The sequence below is a fragment of the Diceros bicornis genome, chromosome 4 (assembly GCF_020826845.1).
Source record: "Diceros bicornis minor isolate mBicDic1 chromosome 4, mDicBic1.mat.cur, whole genome shotgun sequence".
Lineage (NCBI taxonomy): Eukaryota > Metazoa > Chordata > Mammalia > Perissodactyla > Rhinocerotidae > Diceros > Diceros bicornis.
Window position 1 is genome coordinate 100,451,146 of NC_080743.1, and position 19,165 is coordinate 100,470,310.

The 19,165-nt window shown below is 55.3% G+C and overlaps 1 protein-coding gene across 1 annotated transcript; it reads left to right on the forward strand.

Annotated features, from left to right (window-relative positions):
* The first annotated feature begins 320 nt into the window (after positions 1-320).
* BLACAT1 (BLACAT1 overlapping LEMD1 locus) lies at positions 321-16,380 on the forward strand. Its single transcript, XM_058540229.1, has 2 exons — positions 321-765; positions 9,531-16,380. The coding sequence occupies exon 2, from the start codon at positions 9,569-9,571 to the stop codon at positions 9,668-9,670; it is 102 nt and encodes a 33-aa protein (XP_058396212.1). The 5' UTR covers positions 321-765; positions 9,531-9,568; the 3' UTR covers positions 9,671-16,380.
* The last annotated feature ends 2,785 nt before the right edge of the window (positions 16,381-19,165 follow it).

The following is a 19,165-nucleotide window of genomic DNA, read 5'->3' on the forward strand; positions in this document are numbered from 1 at the left end:
TAGTGACTTCCTGTGGCCAGGAATCAGAGGGAAGGACCAGGTAGAGGTGGGTGGAGGGGCCAGAGCTGAGCTGGTCTGGGGATCTTCGAAATAGAAGGACAGACAAGTGCGGGAGCGGAAGATATGGAGGGACGCAGAGTGGGGTTCTGGATGAGGAGGGACCAGGGCTTCAGAGATGGGGAGGAGCCTTCAGGCAGGAGAGGGGGCCTCCAGGGAGCCGCCTCAGGTCTTCTGCCAAAAATTAAACCATAAAAAAGCCGGAGGGGAGCAGCAGGGGAAGGAAGGAGAGAAAGGAGATGAGGAGGGAGAGAGGGGACGAAACAGCCCCTCCACACCAATAGCCCGGCAGGGGGACATGAGTAATACATGGCTGGTTCAGAGGGAGTGAGATCAAAAGCGAGTAGATACAAGGGGTTTGTGCTTCACCGACCAGACAGCCAGAGGCTCAATGAGACCTTTGTTACCCAGGCCCAAGTCAGGGTTGAAGGAATACCTGACCTCTCCACCGCCCGGTGGCCCCCACCGCCACCCGGCTGGGGGAGGGGCGGCAGGCCTGCCCCAGTGAGTCAAGTTAAGCTGGGCACAGCTCAGCCTGGGCTGGTGGGCGGGAAGAGGGAGGAGGCCTGCCCTCGCTGGGCGTGGAGCTTCTAGGGCTAAGTGGAGGAGTGAGTGGCTGCCTGGAAGGCAGGAAGTGGCTCTGCGGGAACTGTGAGGGAGCCTGCGAGGGAGATGTCGAGGGAGAGGGGGCTTCCCTGGGCCGACCAGGTGAGCAGGCCCTTGGACCCCAGCCCCTGCCCCAGTGTCTCTGGGAGGGGCCGAGGGCATTCTGCTTGGAGCCCACGGCTTTTTGTGGGTCCTGAGTCTGGGATTTGGGGGCCCATCGGAGAGGAAGGGAAGGAGAAGCAGAAGATTCTGGGGCTGGGGCCCGTGATCCAGAGTTCAGGTGGGAAGTTGGAGGATGTTCAGTTTGGCCATTAAAGTTGGGTAAGACTGGTGTGTGTGTGTGTGTGCGCGTGTGTGCTGTTGTTGGGGAGTGTGGGAAGCCCACTTAAAGGAGTTCCCTCCAGCCAGGGTCCTGCAGAGAGCCAGTGCCCCTGTGGCTGCACAGAGAACCAAGGTGGGGGCTGCAGCTGCTCTCTGGCAGAGACAGGGCCTGATCTGGACCTAAGGCTTTTTACCACCCTGTTGGGGGTCCCTGAGAGGGATCAAGGCCAGGCTTGGGAGTCTGAATCCCCTAGGTCTTCCCTGAACTCCTCTCCTCCCAGGCCAATGCATGCCCACAACTGACCTACCACGGGAGAGGGCGCGAGGAGACAGTCCTTGTGTTTAGAACACATCTTTTCCAGGGTCCTGAGACCTTGGTTACCCTCAACTCAGCTCTTTGCCCTGGGCCTGGAGATGCCTTTGCCAGCGAGAGGGATGGAGCACCAAGCACCCCTCCCACAGCATCGGCCCAGGGATGGCGCCAAAGCTGGCTGCCCTCAGCTGGTGGGGGTTTCAAGCTCAGGCCCTTCCCTGCTTCCACCTAGGTCTGAAGACAGAGATCCCACTCCCCTCTAAACTACGCCATGGGTACAGTTGGTAGCCACACGGACTAGTCTAGGAAGTGTGGGCCAGCCCCCAATCTGTGTTCAAGAAACTTGTTCACCCCCTAAAGGAAAGGCAGGCTCTTGTCTCTGCTCTCCTTTACCCAGACCCTCCTTTGCCTTCTGCTTCCTGTGGCTGGATTAGAAAGGGTTAAGCTTTGTAAGGAGAGAGCCTGAAGTGGGGCCAGTCCTGGGCACTGGCAGTGGTAGCATTGAAAAGATCAGCCTTATTCTCTAGAGGAGAGGGTAGTTAAGGAACCTGGGCAGGGGGCTGGAGGCTAATTAAGGGAATTTGAGGAGGTCCTTTATGGCCAGGAAGCCACCCCTCCTCATACCCCGGAGTGAGGCCTATTGTGTGGGGCCTTTGTAGGGCAAGAACTGGAAACTCATTACTGGGATGGCTTTAATGCTGCTAGGGCCAGGGCAGGTGGTGGGGGGTAGTGAGAGAATGTAACCTGGGAGGCCCAGTACCTTGAAGGAGGCAGGGTGGGTGAGTGGGAAGGGGAGTGAGGGCTCCCCAGGTACCCCCAGCTCCCTGTGTCCTTTTGAGATTCCCGCCGCTGGACCCCCTCAGCTCTGCTGTGGCCTATGGCTTTTCATTCCTATGTGATTGCTGTTCTAAACTCATGTAGGGCTAAAAGCCATGGGCTACAGTGAGGGCGTGCTCCTTCTCCCGCAGCACCTGCGCCTCCCCACAGGACCAGACTGGGAGCCAGCCACAAAGGGGCACCAGAAAGAGGTTCCACTTGGGGTCGGGTCATGCAGGGGATCTGGTCACCTGGGGTCTGGGGGGCTAAGCTGTGTGACCTTGGCCAAGTCACTTCCCCTCTCTCGACCTGGTCCCTCACTCCGAAATGAAGAGGCTGGTCTGGTGAGTCCAGAGGGAGAGTCCCTCTGAAGATGGAAAGAGACATTCAGGGGATGCTGAGGTCTCTGAGTCGGTTCCTTCCCCTTGCAGAGTTACTGAAGCCTGGCTCGTGCTCAGAAATTTGGGGGCTGGAGTCAGGGGCACTGGGCCACGCAGCACTCAGGCCTTTGCTCAGTGCCTCCAGGACAGCATCTGCTTCTCAGCCTCACTCTGTGGTCAGCTCGGAATCCTCAGCCTTTTTCTGTGTGAGAGAGACCTCGGGACTTCTCAGTGGCTGAAATGGGAGAGCTCAGTCTGGCCACTTGGGGAGAGGAGGTTCCACAGAGTAAGGCTAGGAAGGCAGCCACCCACCACGGGCTGCAATTTGGAGCCCAAGGCCCCTAGCTCCTGGTCTGCTACCTGTCCAGGATTTGCCCCCCTTCTTCTGTGTCTGTGAATGACCTGATCTCCCTATTCTCTCCTGCGTGTCATTCATCTTGCCTGGCTCCCCATGCATATATCTACTCTCACCGGCACCACCCCCCCGCCCCGCCCCATCTAAATCTGCCTCACTCCCTCCCAGCTATCCTAGAAGACTCCAACAGATGGAAATAAGGCAGGCAGTCTGGCTGGAGCGCCAGAGGAAGCACCTCGCCTCCCCTCCCTTTCCAGCCCCAGTCTGTCTAAGACAGACCATTGAACAATCAGAGATTACTATATTTGGTGTTGAGAATCAGAAGGCAAGTTACTTATAATGTCTCAGAGCCCTTAATTTCCCTGGCCAATATTTACCTAGTACCTGCTACGGACTAGGCCTGCTCTATCCATCTTCCCTGTACTAACTCATTTCATCGTGGAAAGCACCCTATGAAAAAGGTACTATTATTATCCCATTTTACTTCTGGGAAATCTGAGGCACTAGGGAGCTAAGAAACGGCCCAAGTTCTTATGGCTAGTAAGGGGCAGAGCTGGGATTTGAACCTGTGCCCTTAACATCATGCTGGATGTTGGGAGAGCCAACAAGCCAGTGCATGGAAAAGTACTCTGAAAACTGAAAGTGCTGTTCTTACACGAGGGGAAGGTCTCTGTCTCTGTTGGATGCACATCCACACTTGGCCCCGTGGCCCAACTCTAATCACCCTTTGTCCATCACTGGTTTTCCTTTTCCAGCAGGAGCAGAGGGGTAAAAAATCAAAACAATAGAAGAAGCAAAGAGAAAGCCCAAGCCAGCTGGGTTTTTGTTGGGGTTGATCCAAGCCACTTCCCCTCTCGCCCCAGCTTGGATGGTGCAAGGAACAGGGATGAGGGTTCGTCAGGGTTTCTCACCTGTCCTCCCGGTTCTCTCGCCCTGAGATCAGAGGTAGCTAGCACCTTCCCCCACCTCCCTCCTTGTCTGGCTGCCCCCAGCTCAGAATGAGCCTATCCTCTTCCCTACTCCGCCCTGAGGAGATCCAGTCACCTAATTTGCTTCTCTTAGCTCCTCCTCTCCTAATTGGAAAGCCAGGTTGGAGCAGTGCCCCCTTCCTGCCCCCGCAACCGGGTCTCTCCCAGGAATCCTGTTGCATGCACAGTAGGCTGGGAAGGTCCCACACTGGGCTAGGCCTGGGAGGAAGGGAACAGCTGACCGTCCAGAGATTATGCCTCAGTAAAGCTCCAGCAAGGCAAGGCTCTCAGTAGGGGTTGCTGAGTGTTGGTCGAATGAATTGTGAACTTGGAGAAAAGTAGGATGGGGTAAGTTGCAGTAAGCTGCCACAAGCAGGGATGCAGAGCAAGCCCACAGCTTGCCTGAGACAGTCCCACCTTGCTGGGCCTGGGCCTGGGGTGCTTCTAGGGTTACAAAGTTGCAGCTCCTTTCTATCTTTTGTCTCTTGGCCCCTGCCAGTGGGGCAGGCCAGAGGAGATGGGCAATTATATATTTCACGTAATTATTGAACTGAATTGAATAGGCGAGCTGGCCTCATGCACTCTTTTACCGGAGGATTCACAGATCAGAGGGCTGTGTCTATCCTGTCCCCTGCCTGCAGACAGCTGAAACCTAAAATAGTCTGTGCAGTCTGTCTTTTTCACAGTCCTCAGAGATACCCAGCATAAGGCCTCCCTTGGGAGAGTGGGCCCGTGTTTAACAACCGCTGAGATTCAGGTGAATCTCTCTGGTTGTATTTGTCCCATTTTTAGTGGAAATGGAGTTTGACTGCTAAAACCTTGCTCCTTTCTAAATGCAAAGACTATCAAAAAAATCTCTGCCCCATCTTTAGAAGGGGATGGCACTGAAGTTTGACATCTGGGGGCCCTTCTGGCACTGACAGTCTGGACCACCAGGTTCCTAGCTGCTGCTGCATGTCAAGCTGACAACCCTTGTCATGCTCCTGATGACTCTTAGGGTGGGCCAGCCTCTGCCAAGCAGGCCTGGAAGACCCTGGAGCCAGGGCATAAAGACATTTCAAGACTGTTAGTGTTCTGACCCCACCAGCTCCCAGGGCCCCCAAGTCCCTCAGAAGCACTGGTAAATGCATGGCTGCCCTTGCAGTCTTGAAAGGTGGGGGGAGCTTCCCCTCTTTCTCCACAAGTGGGCAAGCAAGAAACAAGGGGGGCTGGCCTGGGCAAGCCATCAAAGGCAGAGAGGGCCTTAGTTCCAGATTCCAGGGCTCTCCGTAAGCCAGAGGCTGGAACTCCGTCTCAAGCAGGCCAAGAAGGAGTTAATCTCCAAGGAGAACGCGGGGTTCTCCCAGACTGGAGGCCTGTGCCCAGCTTTGCTGCCACTACCAACTCTGGGAAGAAGTCCTGGGATCTGTAGTTTGTGCCACCACCCACCCCTGGCCTGCCTGTTTATCAACACAGTCTCCGAGACTACAGTTCCCAGAAACCTCCAGAGGCCAGGCTTTGCGGGGAGGGATGGGTGTGAGGCTCGGTGGCAGCAGGAGAGAGAGGGAGAGGGACGAGGTGGGGAGAGAAAACCCAGTTCACCCCCTTTCTTTCTAATTCTTTCTCCTGTGTGTCTGCTCCACTGCCCAAGCTAATCCCCCAAATCCGGTCTCCTAAGCCGCAGCTGCTTCCCTTCGCAGTGATGAATGGCTCTGGGAGGGAAGGTGAATTCATATTTTAATTACTGACGCGCGGTGCTAAGGGGAGCTGGGGCGGGTCGGGGGCTCAGCATTGTTTCAGAGGTGTGAGGGCACCCTCCTCGCTGGGTCACTTCTCTTTTGCCCTTTACCTGGGATGGGGGTGGGGCAGAGTGAAGGTGGGGGTGCCTTGCTGGAAGCTACTCTGCTTCTGCTTTGGGAGGTGAGGGGATGGGGGCGGGAGGGACAATATCCCTTTCTTGTTTGTCAGAGAATTCCTGGCATGTCCCAACACTTGTAAATACATCTTTCTCCCCTTCCAACCCCCACTGCCGCCCACTTTGATGGAGGACATTGCCAAAATTTGAGACACCTAGGAGTTTGTGGTCTGCGAGCCTGGAGCCCTGGCTTTCTCCTCTTAGTCTCCAGCCTGCTCTGAGTCCCTTCTTCCTCTCGGTTCTTCCATGTGTTCAAGCGGTCTCTGACCCACTGCCCCATTTTTGCTGGAGGTGCTAGGGTTGGAGGACCCTGGGAAGGTGTCTGGCATAGAGAGGAGATGTGGGGGTGAGGGCCAAGGGAAGGGGTCAGCAGGGAGGCTGGGTACACTCCTTGATTTAGGATGATGCTCTGTGGGTTGGCAGCTCTTTGATCCTACAAAGCTGGCTGCGTAGAGGATGGGCTATGCCCCCAGACCCCAGGACATCTGGGACCTGAGCTGTGAAAAGGCCAGAGAGGAGGATGGGGAAGAAACCAGGGCCAACAGCTTGCAGTCAGATGCTGCCAACTGTGGGACAGCAGGGGTTTGTCCAGCATCCAGCTCCCTTTCCTTCCTATTCTGGGTTTCTGGGGGCTGTTTTTCCATTCCTTTGGTCCCTCCTGGGCTACGGGCATGAAAATTGAGGTTGGAGGGGAAAGCTGCAGGGTAGGAGGGGAAGTTTCCATCACGAACACAGATGGGTGGGAGTGCACCAGGCGCTGGTCCCCTTGCTTCATTGAGACTCCTGGACTCTGTCCATTTCAAACATTCGGACCCCTTTCCTCTCAAGTAGACACAGCAAGAGGAGGTTCAGCAGGACCTGACTTCTCCAGGGAGCCCTCCAGCTGGTGCTGGAGCACTCTGCCAAATGTGAAGGGACAGAGGCAGGGGGCAAAGCAGAGAGGAGCAGAGACCACAGCCCTGCAGAGGGGCTCCCCGGGTACCTGCTGGTGGGGCAGAGGGATTCTGGGGACCGGGAGTGGGCCTCTAGCAGGAGGGACACTGAAACGGGAAGGGGTTCTCTACTCCATGTCTCCCCACTTCAGGGGCTGGCCCAGAGACCTGTGTGACCAGGGCTTGGAGTCTTGCACCTGGCAGTTAAGACCTCGTCAGGCCCTGGTGGAGAAGCAGAGAGACAACCAGGGCATTTTGGATCAAAGGTCTGAGCAGAATAACCAGGCTCTCCTTATACTCTCTGCCCTTGGAAACAAGGACCGCGGGATCCCAGTGAGGCAGCCAGCTTTTGGATGCCTCTGAGAGCCAGGTTGCAGCCCCCAGCCCGGCTCTTGAGTGGCTTAATTCAACCCTCCTTTCCTTTGATGTGTAGGTCCTGGTTCCTCCTACCCCTACCCCCACCCCCAGACTTCCCTACAGTGAGCAAAATAGTCAGGATTTTCTCATCTTTCCCAAAGGATCCCGGGGAAGAATGGTCACTTCAGGAGGTACATTTTGGTGTTTTTAAGAAAGAGCCAGCATTGGAGGGGAAGTCGGATAGACAGGGAAGAGGATTGTGCACCCTAGGGCCAGGGACCCTGAGCTGCCCCTACACCTGGGGTTGGGGAGGGAGGGGGGAGTGATGGTCAGAGCTCCTTACCTGGCTTGTTTTAGTTTTGAGTTCTTTCCCCAGATGAGCTTTGTGGTACCTGCCAACTTCTCCGCGGACATTTTCTTGTAATCATGGGAATGCTTTGTTGATAGCACCCTTGACATACATCCCACTAGCAAAGAAAGTGTATGTATTACAATTACTCATTACGAGGAAACCCACCTGGTCTCCCTCCCTTCTTTCTGATCAGGCTAGGATTCTGACTGCCTTTCCAACCTCTTAGATTTGGGGTCTAAGTGTTAAAGCTTGATTAATCTCCTGTATACTCAAATGAGGAAATGAAGGCCCAGAGAGGTACAGCCACCTGCCCAGGGTGACACAGCACACCAGCATCAGAGCCAAGAATAGAACCCAGGCCACCTAAGCCCAGTTTAAATCCCTGTCTCTCTCGAGGTTTGTCATGGGAGGGATCCAGAGATAGCTGCAGTAGATAGATCTAGAAATATAGTAGTTGTGTCTCGGCTCTGTCTATATATATCCTGGAGATTGCTCTCTGTTCTCTATATACTCCAGGAGAGTGGGTGTGTGGATGGTGCTGGAAAGCGGGTGATTAAATAACCGGTCTACCTACCCATGCTGACTCAAGCTGGGCCTCCTGCCCACCCAGCTGGCCGCTGGAAATGCATTGCACCTATTAATTACAGTCATCAGCTGCATTACCAGGACACAGAGGGTGAGGGAGGGGAGAATCCTGACAGGACCCGGGTGCGCAGTGGGCACTGCTTGTTGAGGGCCTGCCTTCTGGGCCCTCTACTCTGCCCGGAGAAACACAAAGGAAGTTGGTCCAAAGCAGCAAGGTCGGCTAGACCTTTTGAACTGTCCAGAGCCACCACCTGGGCCTCGCCAGGGTCCTCAAAGACGGTGGAACCTCTTTGCAGATGTGCTTAGCGCTTGGGGCCTGGGACATCTGATGCAGTCTCTGTTGCAGGAGGGGCTGGGGCAGAGACACACCTCCCGCTTCCTTCATTCCCAACCCCTCCTCCACAGCCCCCTGCCTCCTTCCCCGCGGCGCTTGGGCTGCCTCCAGTTTTCTTCTAGAGAGAGAAGCAATTCAAGCCAGGCGCAGGGTGCAGGCCTGGCCGTCAGGCAGGGTGCCCTCCTCTGCCCAGCTGCTCTGCTGGACGTGACTGGAGTGCACTTCCGCTCCTGTCAGGGCAGGCCCGGCCGAAGAAGGGCAGGGAAGTGAGCTGGAGAAATCTGCAGGTGGCTGAGGCTGGGGAGGCCCACATGAGTGTTTGGACAAAGGGATACTCGCTCAGACTGAGAGCTGATCTGAAGCCCCCTCCTGCCCCCAGCCAGACTGCCACCGAAACCAGAGGGACCCCTGCCTCCTGTGCCGAGGGCCTTGTCAGCCAGAGGTGGGGGACAATGGGCCCAGCTGGGGCAGATCCAGCCTCAGCCTCTCCCTCAGACTTGCTTTTGTTCCGGGGAAGAAACTCTATCTTTACGCTGATGTACTTACCTCCCTAGCCCTTTGCCCAGCACAGGTGCTCAATAAAACAGCCTGTTGGCTGAAAGGACTCCGCTGTCTGTTCTCTGCACCAGGAAGAGGGGGATCTGTGCTGCCCTGGCAGTCAAAGTGCCTGCATTCCCGTAGATTTCCCTAAGGGTGTCAGACAAATGGGACTGCCAGGGAAGGAGGGACCTGCCACTTGGTTCCAGGTGTCAAGATGGAGGCAGTGTGGGATGAGGGACTTTCTTCAAGGGCCACCAAGCCCCTGCCTTGGATCCTCAGACTGTGTGACCTAAAGGAGGAATGGAAACTCCCACCTCCAACCGGTGTAAGGTTGCACAAGCCAGAGCTTATTTCCAGCTGCTTGCTTCCTGTTCTCCAACCACAGGTGTGTGGTGATGAGGTGAGGTGGAGGGGGCGGGAGGGGAGCAAAGGCGGCAGCTGCCGGGGCTTTCTCTTCCCTACCCTGGGCTCACCCAGGCTCCAGTCTGAGGAATGACATCAGCTCCACACAGATCAGGAAACACTGAGGTTTCAAAGAGGCTGTTGTTTGGTGGCGTGACCTGTCCCCCAGCTCGTGTGAGAGGTCTAGCAGGGCCCGGGCAGCCTGGGGAGTGGCGGTGACTCGGCTGGCCCTGAGGAGGACTCTGGGAACCTTAACCCCAGCTTGCTTCTCTCTCCCGCCTTCCTCCGCCCCTCTTCCTCCCCTGCCCTTCCTTGCAGATTTTCTCTGGTGAGCAACCCCCAGCCCGGCCTAGGGCATGCCCCAGTTCACTTTCGCCTGCTTCTGTGGCCTCCACGGCTTCTGCAAGATGAAGAGGAAGAAGGAGGAAGTTCACAGAGAGCGGGAAACGGCGGTGTGAGCAGAACCAGGGCCCCTTCCTCAGCCCCCGGCAGGCTCTAGGCCTGAGGGTGCCCACTTCTGGCTGAGGCTTGGCGCAGGAAGTCTCCATCCGCCGCTCCTCTTCTCAGCTTGGCCTGACTCCATCTAACTAACCTGAGGGCATCAGCCTCCTGTGTGCCTCGGCCTCCTCCTGCCTGCCCATGAGCTTCCCATCCCAAGACCTCCCTGGAGAGAGGCCCCAGCCACAGCAGGGGAAGCCCGGGACCTGCCGTTTACCTCCTAGAGACCGAGAAGCCCCGGGGAGGCCCCGGGAGTGAAACTTCTTTCCTGCCCAAGTTCTCCAGGGACTCTGCTCAGGGCAACTCCTCCCCTGAGGGCCTGCGGCCTTGGGCTAGGAACCTGGCTGCTCTGCCAGAGACACTCCCTACAGCCCTGCCCCTGTGGGAGGCCTCAGGCAGGCTGGGCGGAGTTGTGAGACAAGCCCCCTGCAAGCTCACGATGGAGCCTCTCCTGGGACCGCAGGACCTGCGGCAGGAGCCTCTGCAGAGCAGCGCCCACAGGAGTGTGCCCGGGAGAGATGAGTCCTTTCCTGTCCTCTCCCAGCACCCTCCTGGGCCAGGTGGAGTGAGGCCTGAGGGGGCAGCCTGGTTGTGAGGAGGATGGTAAAGTGGGGACACTGAGGCAGGGCAGACATCCTCCGCCTTAGCTCGGGCAGGCGGCTGGCTCTGTCTCCCTCTCTCCCACATACCAGAAAGCGGCCTTCCCTCCAGCCCTGGCCTCTCTGACCCCTTCACTTCCACCGTGCCTCCCTGGCAGCAGCACAGATGTGGGGGGCCTGTCCCCAGGCCCTGACTCCCTCCTCAGGGACGTCTTCCAGCGCCAGATGAGGGAGCCCGCTCCCGGGCTGAGCCGTGCCCTCGCCACTCTCCTGCAGATCTGCCTCTTCCCTCTCTTCTCAGAAGCCATAGAGGGGAGATGTGGTGCATGTGGTGCCTTCACGGGAAACTCTGCGGGGAGGGGCCCTCTAGGACTTTCCTTAACTTTTTCCCTAATCTCCCCACCTCCATCAAACTTTGGGGTCAGTTTCTGCCCCCACTCCCAGCTTATTTCCAGGAGGTGGGAAGCAAACGAAAAACCATTTCATTCCTTCTTTCCTTCCTTCCTCCCTCCCTGCCCCCGCTTTGATATAACTTAGCCTCTGTCACTTTTTCTGGACCTTTCAGGTGCTAGAGGGTCATGCGACAGCAATGCCAGCGACAGAGACACTAGGCAGCTTCTGTGGCTTTGGCAAGTCTGCCTCTGCTTCATCACAGGAACGGTTCCGCACAGGAACAAAGTCAGATCCCCTCTACATCCAGGGACAGAATAACCTTTCTGACAGATGATGGTGACCTGGGTAGAGGAGGTCAGGGCCCCAGGACAGAAGGAGGGGCTGTGTACCACTTTCCTTGGAATGTGGGCCTCTCTGGGCAGGTAGGGAGGGCAGGAGGCCTCCTCTGCCGGTTTGTCCAGAACCTGGGAGAAGCAAGGGTACATTCTATCCTGGCAGCCTTTGCCTGTCTGGCTCACACCCCATGCTCAGGGGCATTTCCTGGGCTTTTGGTAGATTTGCTGGGATCCAGGTCTTCTTGGTGAGGGCAGAGCACAGCTCAAGATTTCTCTTCTCCCATCCTCCAACCCCTTCCTTTGCCCCTACTGCCCAGCCTCAGCCTTCTACAATCTGTTATTTCCTTTTATATCCAAAGAATTATAAACAGAAGTCCTTCCCTCAAGGAAACAGCAATAAAGGGCAGTGGGGTCACAAGGGACAGAAGAAAAACTCCCTGGTTCTTCAGCCTTTGGACAGCAGAGGCCTTGGGTGAGGCAAAGAGATGGGCAGAAAAGCTTTCAAGGGTAACTTGATACAGAGGCCGGAGAGCCCGCCTCGAGGGCACGCATGTCCCTAGCGGTGGCCTGCGAGGCCGCAGCCCTAGAGAAGTCACTGCTGTGGTGGAGGATGAAATTGTATCCCCGGAGACTCAGAGGTATTGGGTGTTATGTCCTGACCACACGGGCTCCCTGGAGGAAAGGTCAGAAGAGTGGAGAACGTATGCGGGATATTGTGGCAAACGAGAGCTTTCCCCTGCACGCCTCAGGCCTTGGCAGGATATCAGCTGCCGGGGTTTGGCAGTGAGCACGTTCAGAGCACTCCTTCCCCCTAGACAACGCCCTTGGCTCCCAAGGGATCCTGGATATCTTGAGCCCTTGCTGTGAGAACATGGGAGAGGTCCCGATGTCAAGGTATTTCTGAGTGGAGGCCCAGCTGGTGCCTGCGGACAGCTGTCCTTGGCCTCCAAGCCAATGGGCCCTTCATCCAGGGCGAAGGTCGGGGCCAACACTGCGGCTGAAATGGCCAGAGTAGGAGGCAGCAGCGGCTTTGAGCCAGACACATCCTACATTCTGTTGTCCCTCAGTTTCCTTCTCAGGAACATGGGGACTTTGCTCCTCTCAGCGCCCCAAAAGGCAGTCTGAAGACTTGTTCCCACCTCTGCTCCTGGGTGAGCCCAGGGAGAGGTTTAACACGAAAAGGCAGAAGCAGCCCCAAGTCCACAGCTCATGCACCCCAGATCTCGGACGTCCAGTCCAGGCTTCTCTTCCTCCTGTTTCTTTGGGGTGGTGGGGGGTCAGGCCCCCTTGTTTCCTGCCTTGCCCTGAGTCTCACTCCTTCCCAGAGGTTGGGTTGGATAATTTTGCCCTCCCCATTTCTAATACCCTTCACTCCATGGTTCTCTCCCAGACTCCACCTTGAGGTGGGGCAGGGGGCCGTGAGTAGACGATCCTGAGAAGGGGTTTGGGCCTCTCATTCTTGCTGCATAACACTGAGTCCTCCTTGTAGAAGGGTAGGAGGCCTTAGCCTCCCCAGGCCTCAGTTTCCCCATCTATAAAAGGGCCCATCACCCCTCTTGTGCTGGGGGCTGTTTCAGTGGGGGATGATGAGACATGAAGGTGCTCTTGTGACTTGAGTACTATCTGGGACCCTGGCCCAGGGGACCCTGAGGGGCTTCTTGTCTAAGGGTGAAGTCTTGTTTATTAGAATGTCATTTCCTTCTCCATTCCCAGGGAAGGGCTTTTTGAATGTAGCATATGGGTCAATAGAAATGTAAAGGGAGCTTGTTATTTTTGGGGGGGAAAAAAAGAGCAATAATTTAACTAACTGAAATTTTCAAGGTAGCATAGTGGGGTGCAAAGAGCACTGAGCTGGGAACCAGGTCTCCTGGGTTCTAGCCCTGCTTGGACACTGAGGACGGTGTGACCTTAGGCTAATCATGTCCTACGTGTGAGACTCAGTTTCCTCAGCTATAAAGAGAGGATTGCACTAATGTCCTCTAAGTCCCCTCAGAGTCAGGGCTCCGTGGTCCGAGAAGTTGAGCCTCAGTGGAGCTCAGGGCCACGGAACCAGAAGGGTGGCAGGTTTCCTGTGCCCCCGCTGCTGTGCTCCGTGCATGCAGCAAATGTGTGGGAGTGACACGGGAGATCTAATAAATGGTGGGGAGGTGAGAGGGAAAGCCAGGCACCCAGAGCTTCTGCTAGAATCCTCCCCCCGTGCTCCTGCCCAGGGAGCCAGGAGGCCCTGCAGTTCTGCCTTCCCTCCTTCCTACAGCCAGGCCCAAGGGGAATGAGTCTCCAAGCTATCACAGGTGCCACTGTTGTGTATGCTCTCTCTTACACACACACACACACACACCATTCCTTGCAAATGAGAGTTCAAGGACCAGCTCCTGCCCCAGTTATGTAACCCACCGGCTTCCCTTTGCACAGCTGCTGGTGAGCCCATCTCCAAGCTGACTGACCCACTCCACCTCATTACCTTGCCTTCTGCGAGGGGAAGTGCCTCAGGCTGCAATCTGCTCTGCCTACAGACTGAATGTGCATTTTGCCCAGTGGTCTGGGGTGTGCTAGTGGTGGGATGAGCTGATGGCCGGCCTTGGATGGAGAGCAGCAGCCCCCAGTTTCCCAGCGCTCTGCCATGGCTGACTCCTGACCTCAGCAACTTGCTTCCTCTCTCCCAGCCTCTGTAAGAGGACAAGACGCATTTTTTCCCTACCTCACAAGAAGGCATGCATCGCAAGGGCATGTTGTATCAGATGTGGCTTGAACTTTTGGAGACAGACACTCAGTTCACAACCATGAAGATGGGCTTTCACCAGAGAAGGAAGTCTCTGGCTGCTGTGTGTGGTGGGCTTCTTGCTGGCTGGTCCAGAAAGCCTGGTGTCCAACCTGAAGGTGGCTGCTGTGTCCAGCATGTGATGTGGCTAACACCACCACCAGAACCAAGAACCAGCATCTGTTCCCAAAGAATGAATGCTCCATGCCCCCGACACAGAAGCCAGAGCGAGAGAGAGCCATCACCACCGTCACTCTGCTCCCCATACCAACCGCTTCCCAAGGTCATGTCACTACACAATCTAGGAGCAGGGCATCTGGCCAGTGAGCCCTCCACCCCAGGCCGTACCCTCAGGTCGGTGCCTACTGTATCGGGTGGTTGTGGCCAGTCCCGCCTGGGCTCCCTTCTCTAAATTCTTGTGGGATCAGAACCACACACCATGAAGAAGAAACAGGAACCTTGGCTATTCACAGGGGAGCCCAGGAGGTCAGGACCATCCACTAGGAGGGGGAGGTGTGCGGGTAATCCAGGGCATCTTTGGAGGAGCTGGTTGTACAGAGGAAGACGTTCCAAAAGCCAGGAGCCCCCAGAATTGGGCAGCTCAGGCTCCAGCAGGAACCCCAGGCTGTGGAGTTCAAGAGTTTCCTAGCGGGCTGCTGGTCTGTCTCCCTTCCCTTGGGCAGCCTTTCCTCCTCCCTCAGCTCATGCCTGTGTTCCATCCGAGGAAGGCTGGAGGGGGAGATGGCAGGACCCCGACGAGATCCTCAGGACTCTCCCAGCCTTCGTTGCCATGGCAACGCTGCTATTTTTATCCTGTTGTTCATGATGCTCAAAGCTCTGACTTTCTCTGTTCCAGAGAGGCCAGGCTGGCTTCTGCCTTCATCCCTCAATGCAGCGCCTTCTCCCAGAGGCCTGAGAAGAGAAAAGTGATGGAGGAAAGGGGAATCCACTGGGTCCCCCCTCAACCAAGGGAACTGTTTGACAGCGGTTTGCCCCTGCACTTTTTTTTTAATATAATTTTATTTATTTATTTTTTTCCCCCAAAGCCCCAGTAGATAGCTGCATGCCATAGCTGCACATCCTTCTAGTTGCTGTATGTGGGACTCGGCCTCAGCATGGCCGGAGAAGCGGTGCAGCCGTGCGCGCCCGGGATCCGAACCCGGGCCGCCAGCAGCGGAGCACGCGCACCCAACCGCTAAGCCACGGGGCCGGCCCGCCCGTGCACTTTTGAGCCTTTGGTTTTCTAGCTGGCTTAGGCACTCAGTTTCACTTTTTTTTTTTCTTTTTTTTGAGGAAGATCAGCCCTGAGCTAACATCTGCCAATCCTCCTCTTTTTTTTTTGCTGAGGAAAACTGGCCCTGGGCTAACATCCATGCGCATCTTCCTCCACTTTATATGGGACGCCACCACAGCATGGCTTGCCAAGCGGTGCGCCGGTGCATGCCCAGGATCTGAACCGGCGAACCCCTGGCCGCTGCAGCGGAGAGTGTGCACTTAACCGCTTGCGCCACCTGGCCGGCCCCTTGGTCTCCTTGAGAGGCTGCTCCAGAGAAAAAAGAAAGAGCTGCCGCTGGAGACCAGTTCTTCCCACACAGCTATGATCTGAGGGGCTGCTGTCCTTGGGAAAAGCAGACCTGGTCCTGAAGCATGTTTTGGTGGCACCAGCCAACTACTGGCCCCTTGAAAGGGGATGAAGAGCTACGTTTGGTTAATTAGCAATCAGATACACTTAGCATCACTAGGGAATCTAAACTAGTACTTCCCTTTCCTCTGCTCCTCCAGCAGAGAACTGGGGGAAATTGGGCTTCAGATCTTTGTCCAGTCTTGACACCCAAAGCAAGTTAGCATATATTCTCCAGGCTTGAAAGCAGACTCCAGGGTTCTTCTCCTTCCCTCCCCAACAAACAGCCGTGTTTCCTTCCAGGGGCTTGAGATCTTAAATTTTGATGACATTCTTGAAGGCAGTAAAGGTTTAATGGAAGGATATCTTAGAGCTGTTCATTCTCTGTCCCTTCTCCTCGGCCAAGCCTCTGGTCCTCCCTGTGTCTCCACCTCCACCCCAGTGGCAAGGTGCCCCTGAGAGTCAGTGGTGCTAATGTTCCCCACCTGTACGTTCTGATGGTCAGCGAGATTAGAATCCAGCAGCTGGGGTGGTTGGGTGGGGGGAGCATTTCATGCACGTCGTCAAGACCATAATCCTGGAGATAGGTCTAGGTCTTAACCTAGTAAAGTAGCAATCAGAGTGTGTTGGACTTCTGCACTGAGGTTCCACCTCAGCTCAACTGACTCCTGGATGGGTAATTTTTCTAAGGAAGCTGGGACCCATTTACTAAGCCTCTAATTGGTTTTAGTTTGGCTCAAGTTGCATGGTTTCCGGAATCTATGCACCTGGAGTAAGCACTTTTCTGGTTGCCTCTGAAAAGCATGCCGGCAAACGCTGCTCTGTTAATTGCTGTAATAAACAGACGTTATTATATCCCTTTGCAGTAAATGAATTATGTTGTCAGGGTAGATGGGGCATCCGTGTTTATTTCGCACTATGATACACTGCAGCAGCAGAAGCTAAAAATGTATTTCCACCAACTCTGCTGGGGAGAGGAGGGAGAATGGGAACTGGGAGGAAGAGTCAGGAGCATAGACATACAGTGAGGCGATGCGGCCCAGGCGGAGGCTTCGGGAGACACACTGAGCGCCCGGAGCTGTGAGCCTCCCTTATGCTATCTATAACTTGAGGGAAGGCAGGCCTGCCTCCTGGCATCTCAGAGAAAGAGTGGGATAAAGCTGGCTGAAAGAGATGTGGTGGGGAGCAGGGAAGGTCATTTAGGACTACAATAGGATCACGTAGACTTAAAGGTGCTTTTATTTTTTACGGAAAGAATCAAGACCTTCAGTTGGGCTTCTCAGGACTGTTGACAGAACAAATGGGAATTTTCAGACTTAGAAGGAGAGAAAGATGCTATAAGATGGCATAGTATTAAGAACAAGAATTAATATATCATATGGTATGTGAATTATATAGCAATAAAACTATTTTTAAAAAGAATTATTATATCATAACTCCATTTTGATTGGAGGGACAGAGATTCCAAATTATCACTGAAGCGAGGGGTCCTGAGAGGGGCCAGAGAGCTAGAGCCATCAGGTCTAATCGCAAAGCCAGCCTCCTGTGAGGCATGGAGTGGTTTGGAGTGGGAGGAGGCTAATGTGTCACACGCTGCTCTCCAGTTTAGACTGAGCAGTGGATTGACTGCTCCTGAGAGAGGAGGCCACCCCTTCTCCTGATTCAGCCACCATGGTGCCTCGCACATAAGCACTCGGTTAAGTGCCTGCTGAATGGTCTGGGACAGATAAGTGCCCCACACCTGGGCGTCAGCTGGGATGCCTGCCCCTCGCTCTTCTGCTGGTAGCACCCCAGTCCTTACCCCCTTGTGTAGGGGAATGTGTGCTGTGTACTGCTGTCTACTCAATCCGTTCAGTCAATACTGAGTCCTGACTCTGGGCAGAGCCCTGGGGGAGAAGCTGCAGGAGAAGCACGGGGAAATCAGATGTCGCCCTGCCCCTTGAGGAGCTCACACTTTAATGAAAAGCAATATGCCAAGGCTCGAAGGATGCAAGATGCCTTAGGGAGAGTACAAGAAAAGTGCTTTGAGGCTTCAGGGGCCTGAGAGAGCATAACTGTGAGAGTGGGGAAGGATCAGGGAAGGCTTCACAGAGGAGGTGGAATTTGAGCCAAGCCCTGAAGGATGGAAAGAAAAGTATGTTCAAAGCACAGATCCCAGGGATGCCTCCCTCCTCTTTGCAGCATCTCCAGACATCTGCCCCCGCCATATGCACAGACAGAGCCGGCAGTGACCTTGCAAGCAGGTGCTAGTTGCAGCCTCTTCTGGCACAGGTGGGTCCCATTGCTCCCAAATTCCTCTCCTCTCCAGGAGTCTGATGGCTGAAATTTCATTAGTGCTTCCTCTCTTTTACTTTAGGCTTTGATCCCCTGGGGGCTTGTAATCCAGGAGAGAGGCAAACATTGGGCAGTTATCAGGTACTTGCCCCCCAGCATCAATGACTATATCAGATTCCCTCCCGGAGCAGGTTTCATTAGGATGCGAGGAAAAGCAGGAGAGCATCAGTGGGCATCAGGCTGGGGCAGGGGGGGCACCAGCTGGTGGGGGAAAGGGAACAAAGAAAGGGGTAGCTGGGAGCTCTGCCTGGCCTGGCTACGCAGTCTACGCATCCCTCAGCTCCTTCACTCTCAGACCTTTTCCCTCCTTTTCGCTTCCTCTTCCTTTCTCTCTCTCCAACTCCCTTGTTCCCTACCCTCCTTCCAAAGACACTGTCAGGAAACCTAAAAGACATCATTTGATGTCCCATCTTGTCCCAGTGCACTGCCTGGGTCCAGAAGGTTGGGGATGGAGGCTTAGGCAGGCAGTCCTAAAGCTGCTGGGTTTGTGTCCTGGCTCTGCCCCAGCCAAGATGCTTGTTGGTGGCCAGATGGACACTTGACTTTGTCTGGCCCTCGGTTTCCCTTCCTGTAGAGTGGGTGGATCTCTGCCTCCACCTGCCTTCCTCTCAATTGGCTATGGGGGGAAGAGCTTGAGACCTGGGTTCTGATCTCAATTCTCTTCACTGTGACAGCCTAGGCACTCTGTGCCTAGAGAACGCATTCAAGCTCCCTAGACCCCGGTTTTCCATATGTAAATACAGATAACACTGCCCACCCACAAGTTGTGTTGAGACGCTTACTTAGCTCGGTGCCTGGCACAAAGCGCGGGTTCGAAGGCATTAATTGACAGGGTTAGTTGAAAGAATTACAAATGGCAAGAGATTTTGCGTTATCTCCCATATTGCACTGCCTCTAGCACAGTGCTGGGTAGAGGATGGAGATTCAGTAAACACAGGTCAAACTGAATTGGAGAGGCATGGAGATGTCAGGAATTCTTAAATTCGCTCACCTGTGTCCTAGATAACTTCTTCTTTCTCAGGTAATAGACAAGAATAGTGCATAGAAAGGCTTGCCCCTAAACGCAGTGTGGTGTGGTGAAGGTGCGCTGGGTTGCCTCGAACTTCCGATTCTCCCTGCCTCTGTCCCCCAGCGGGCTGCGCGCTCCGGGACGAGTCACTTCCCTCTGCTATGTTTTGGGGAGCATCCTGCAGATGGCGCTCTCCCGTCGTCTGAGCCCCAGCAGGGTTGGGGCTGGGTTAGGGAGCCAGGGGTGAGGGGAAGTGTGGAGGAAAAACAGCCCCACGCGTCGCTCACATATTTACATCTGAACTGTCAAAATAGTTATTTTTAAGTCGAGTTCCGTCTGCCGCGGGTTTAAAACCGAGCGAGCGGGGGCGGGGGCGCCCGCTGCGGAGTTGGGGGCGGGCGCGGCA

Coding starts and splice junctions, on each gene's coding strand:
- BLACAT1 (XM_058540229.1), top strand. CDS start 9,569: ATGCCCCAGTTCACTTTCGCCTGCTTCTGTGGCCTCCACGGCTTCTGC.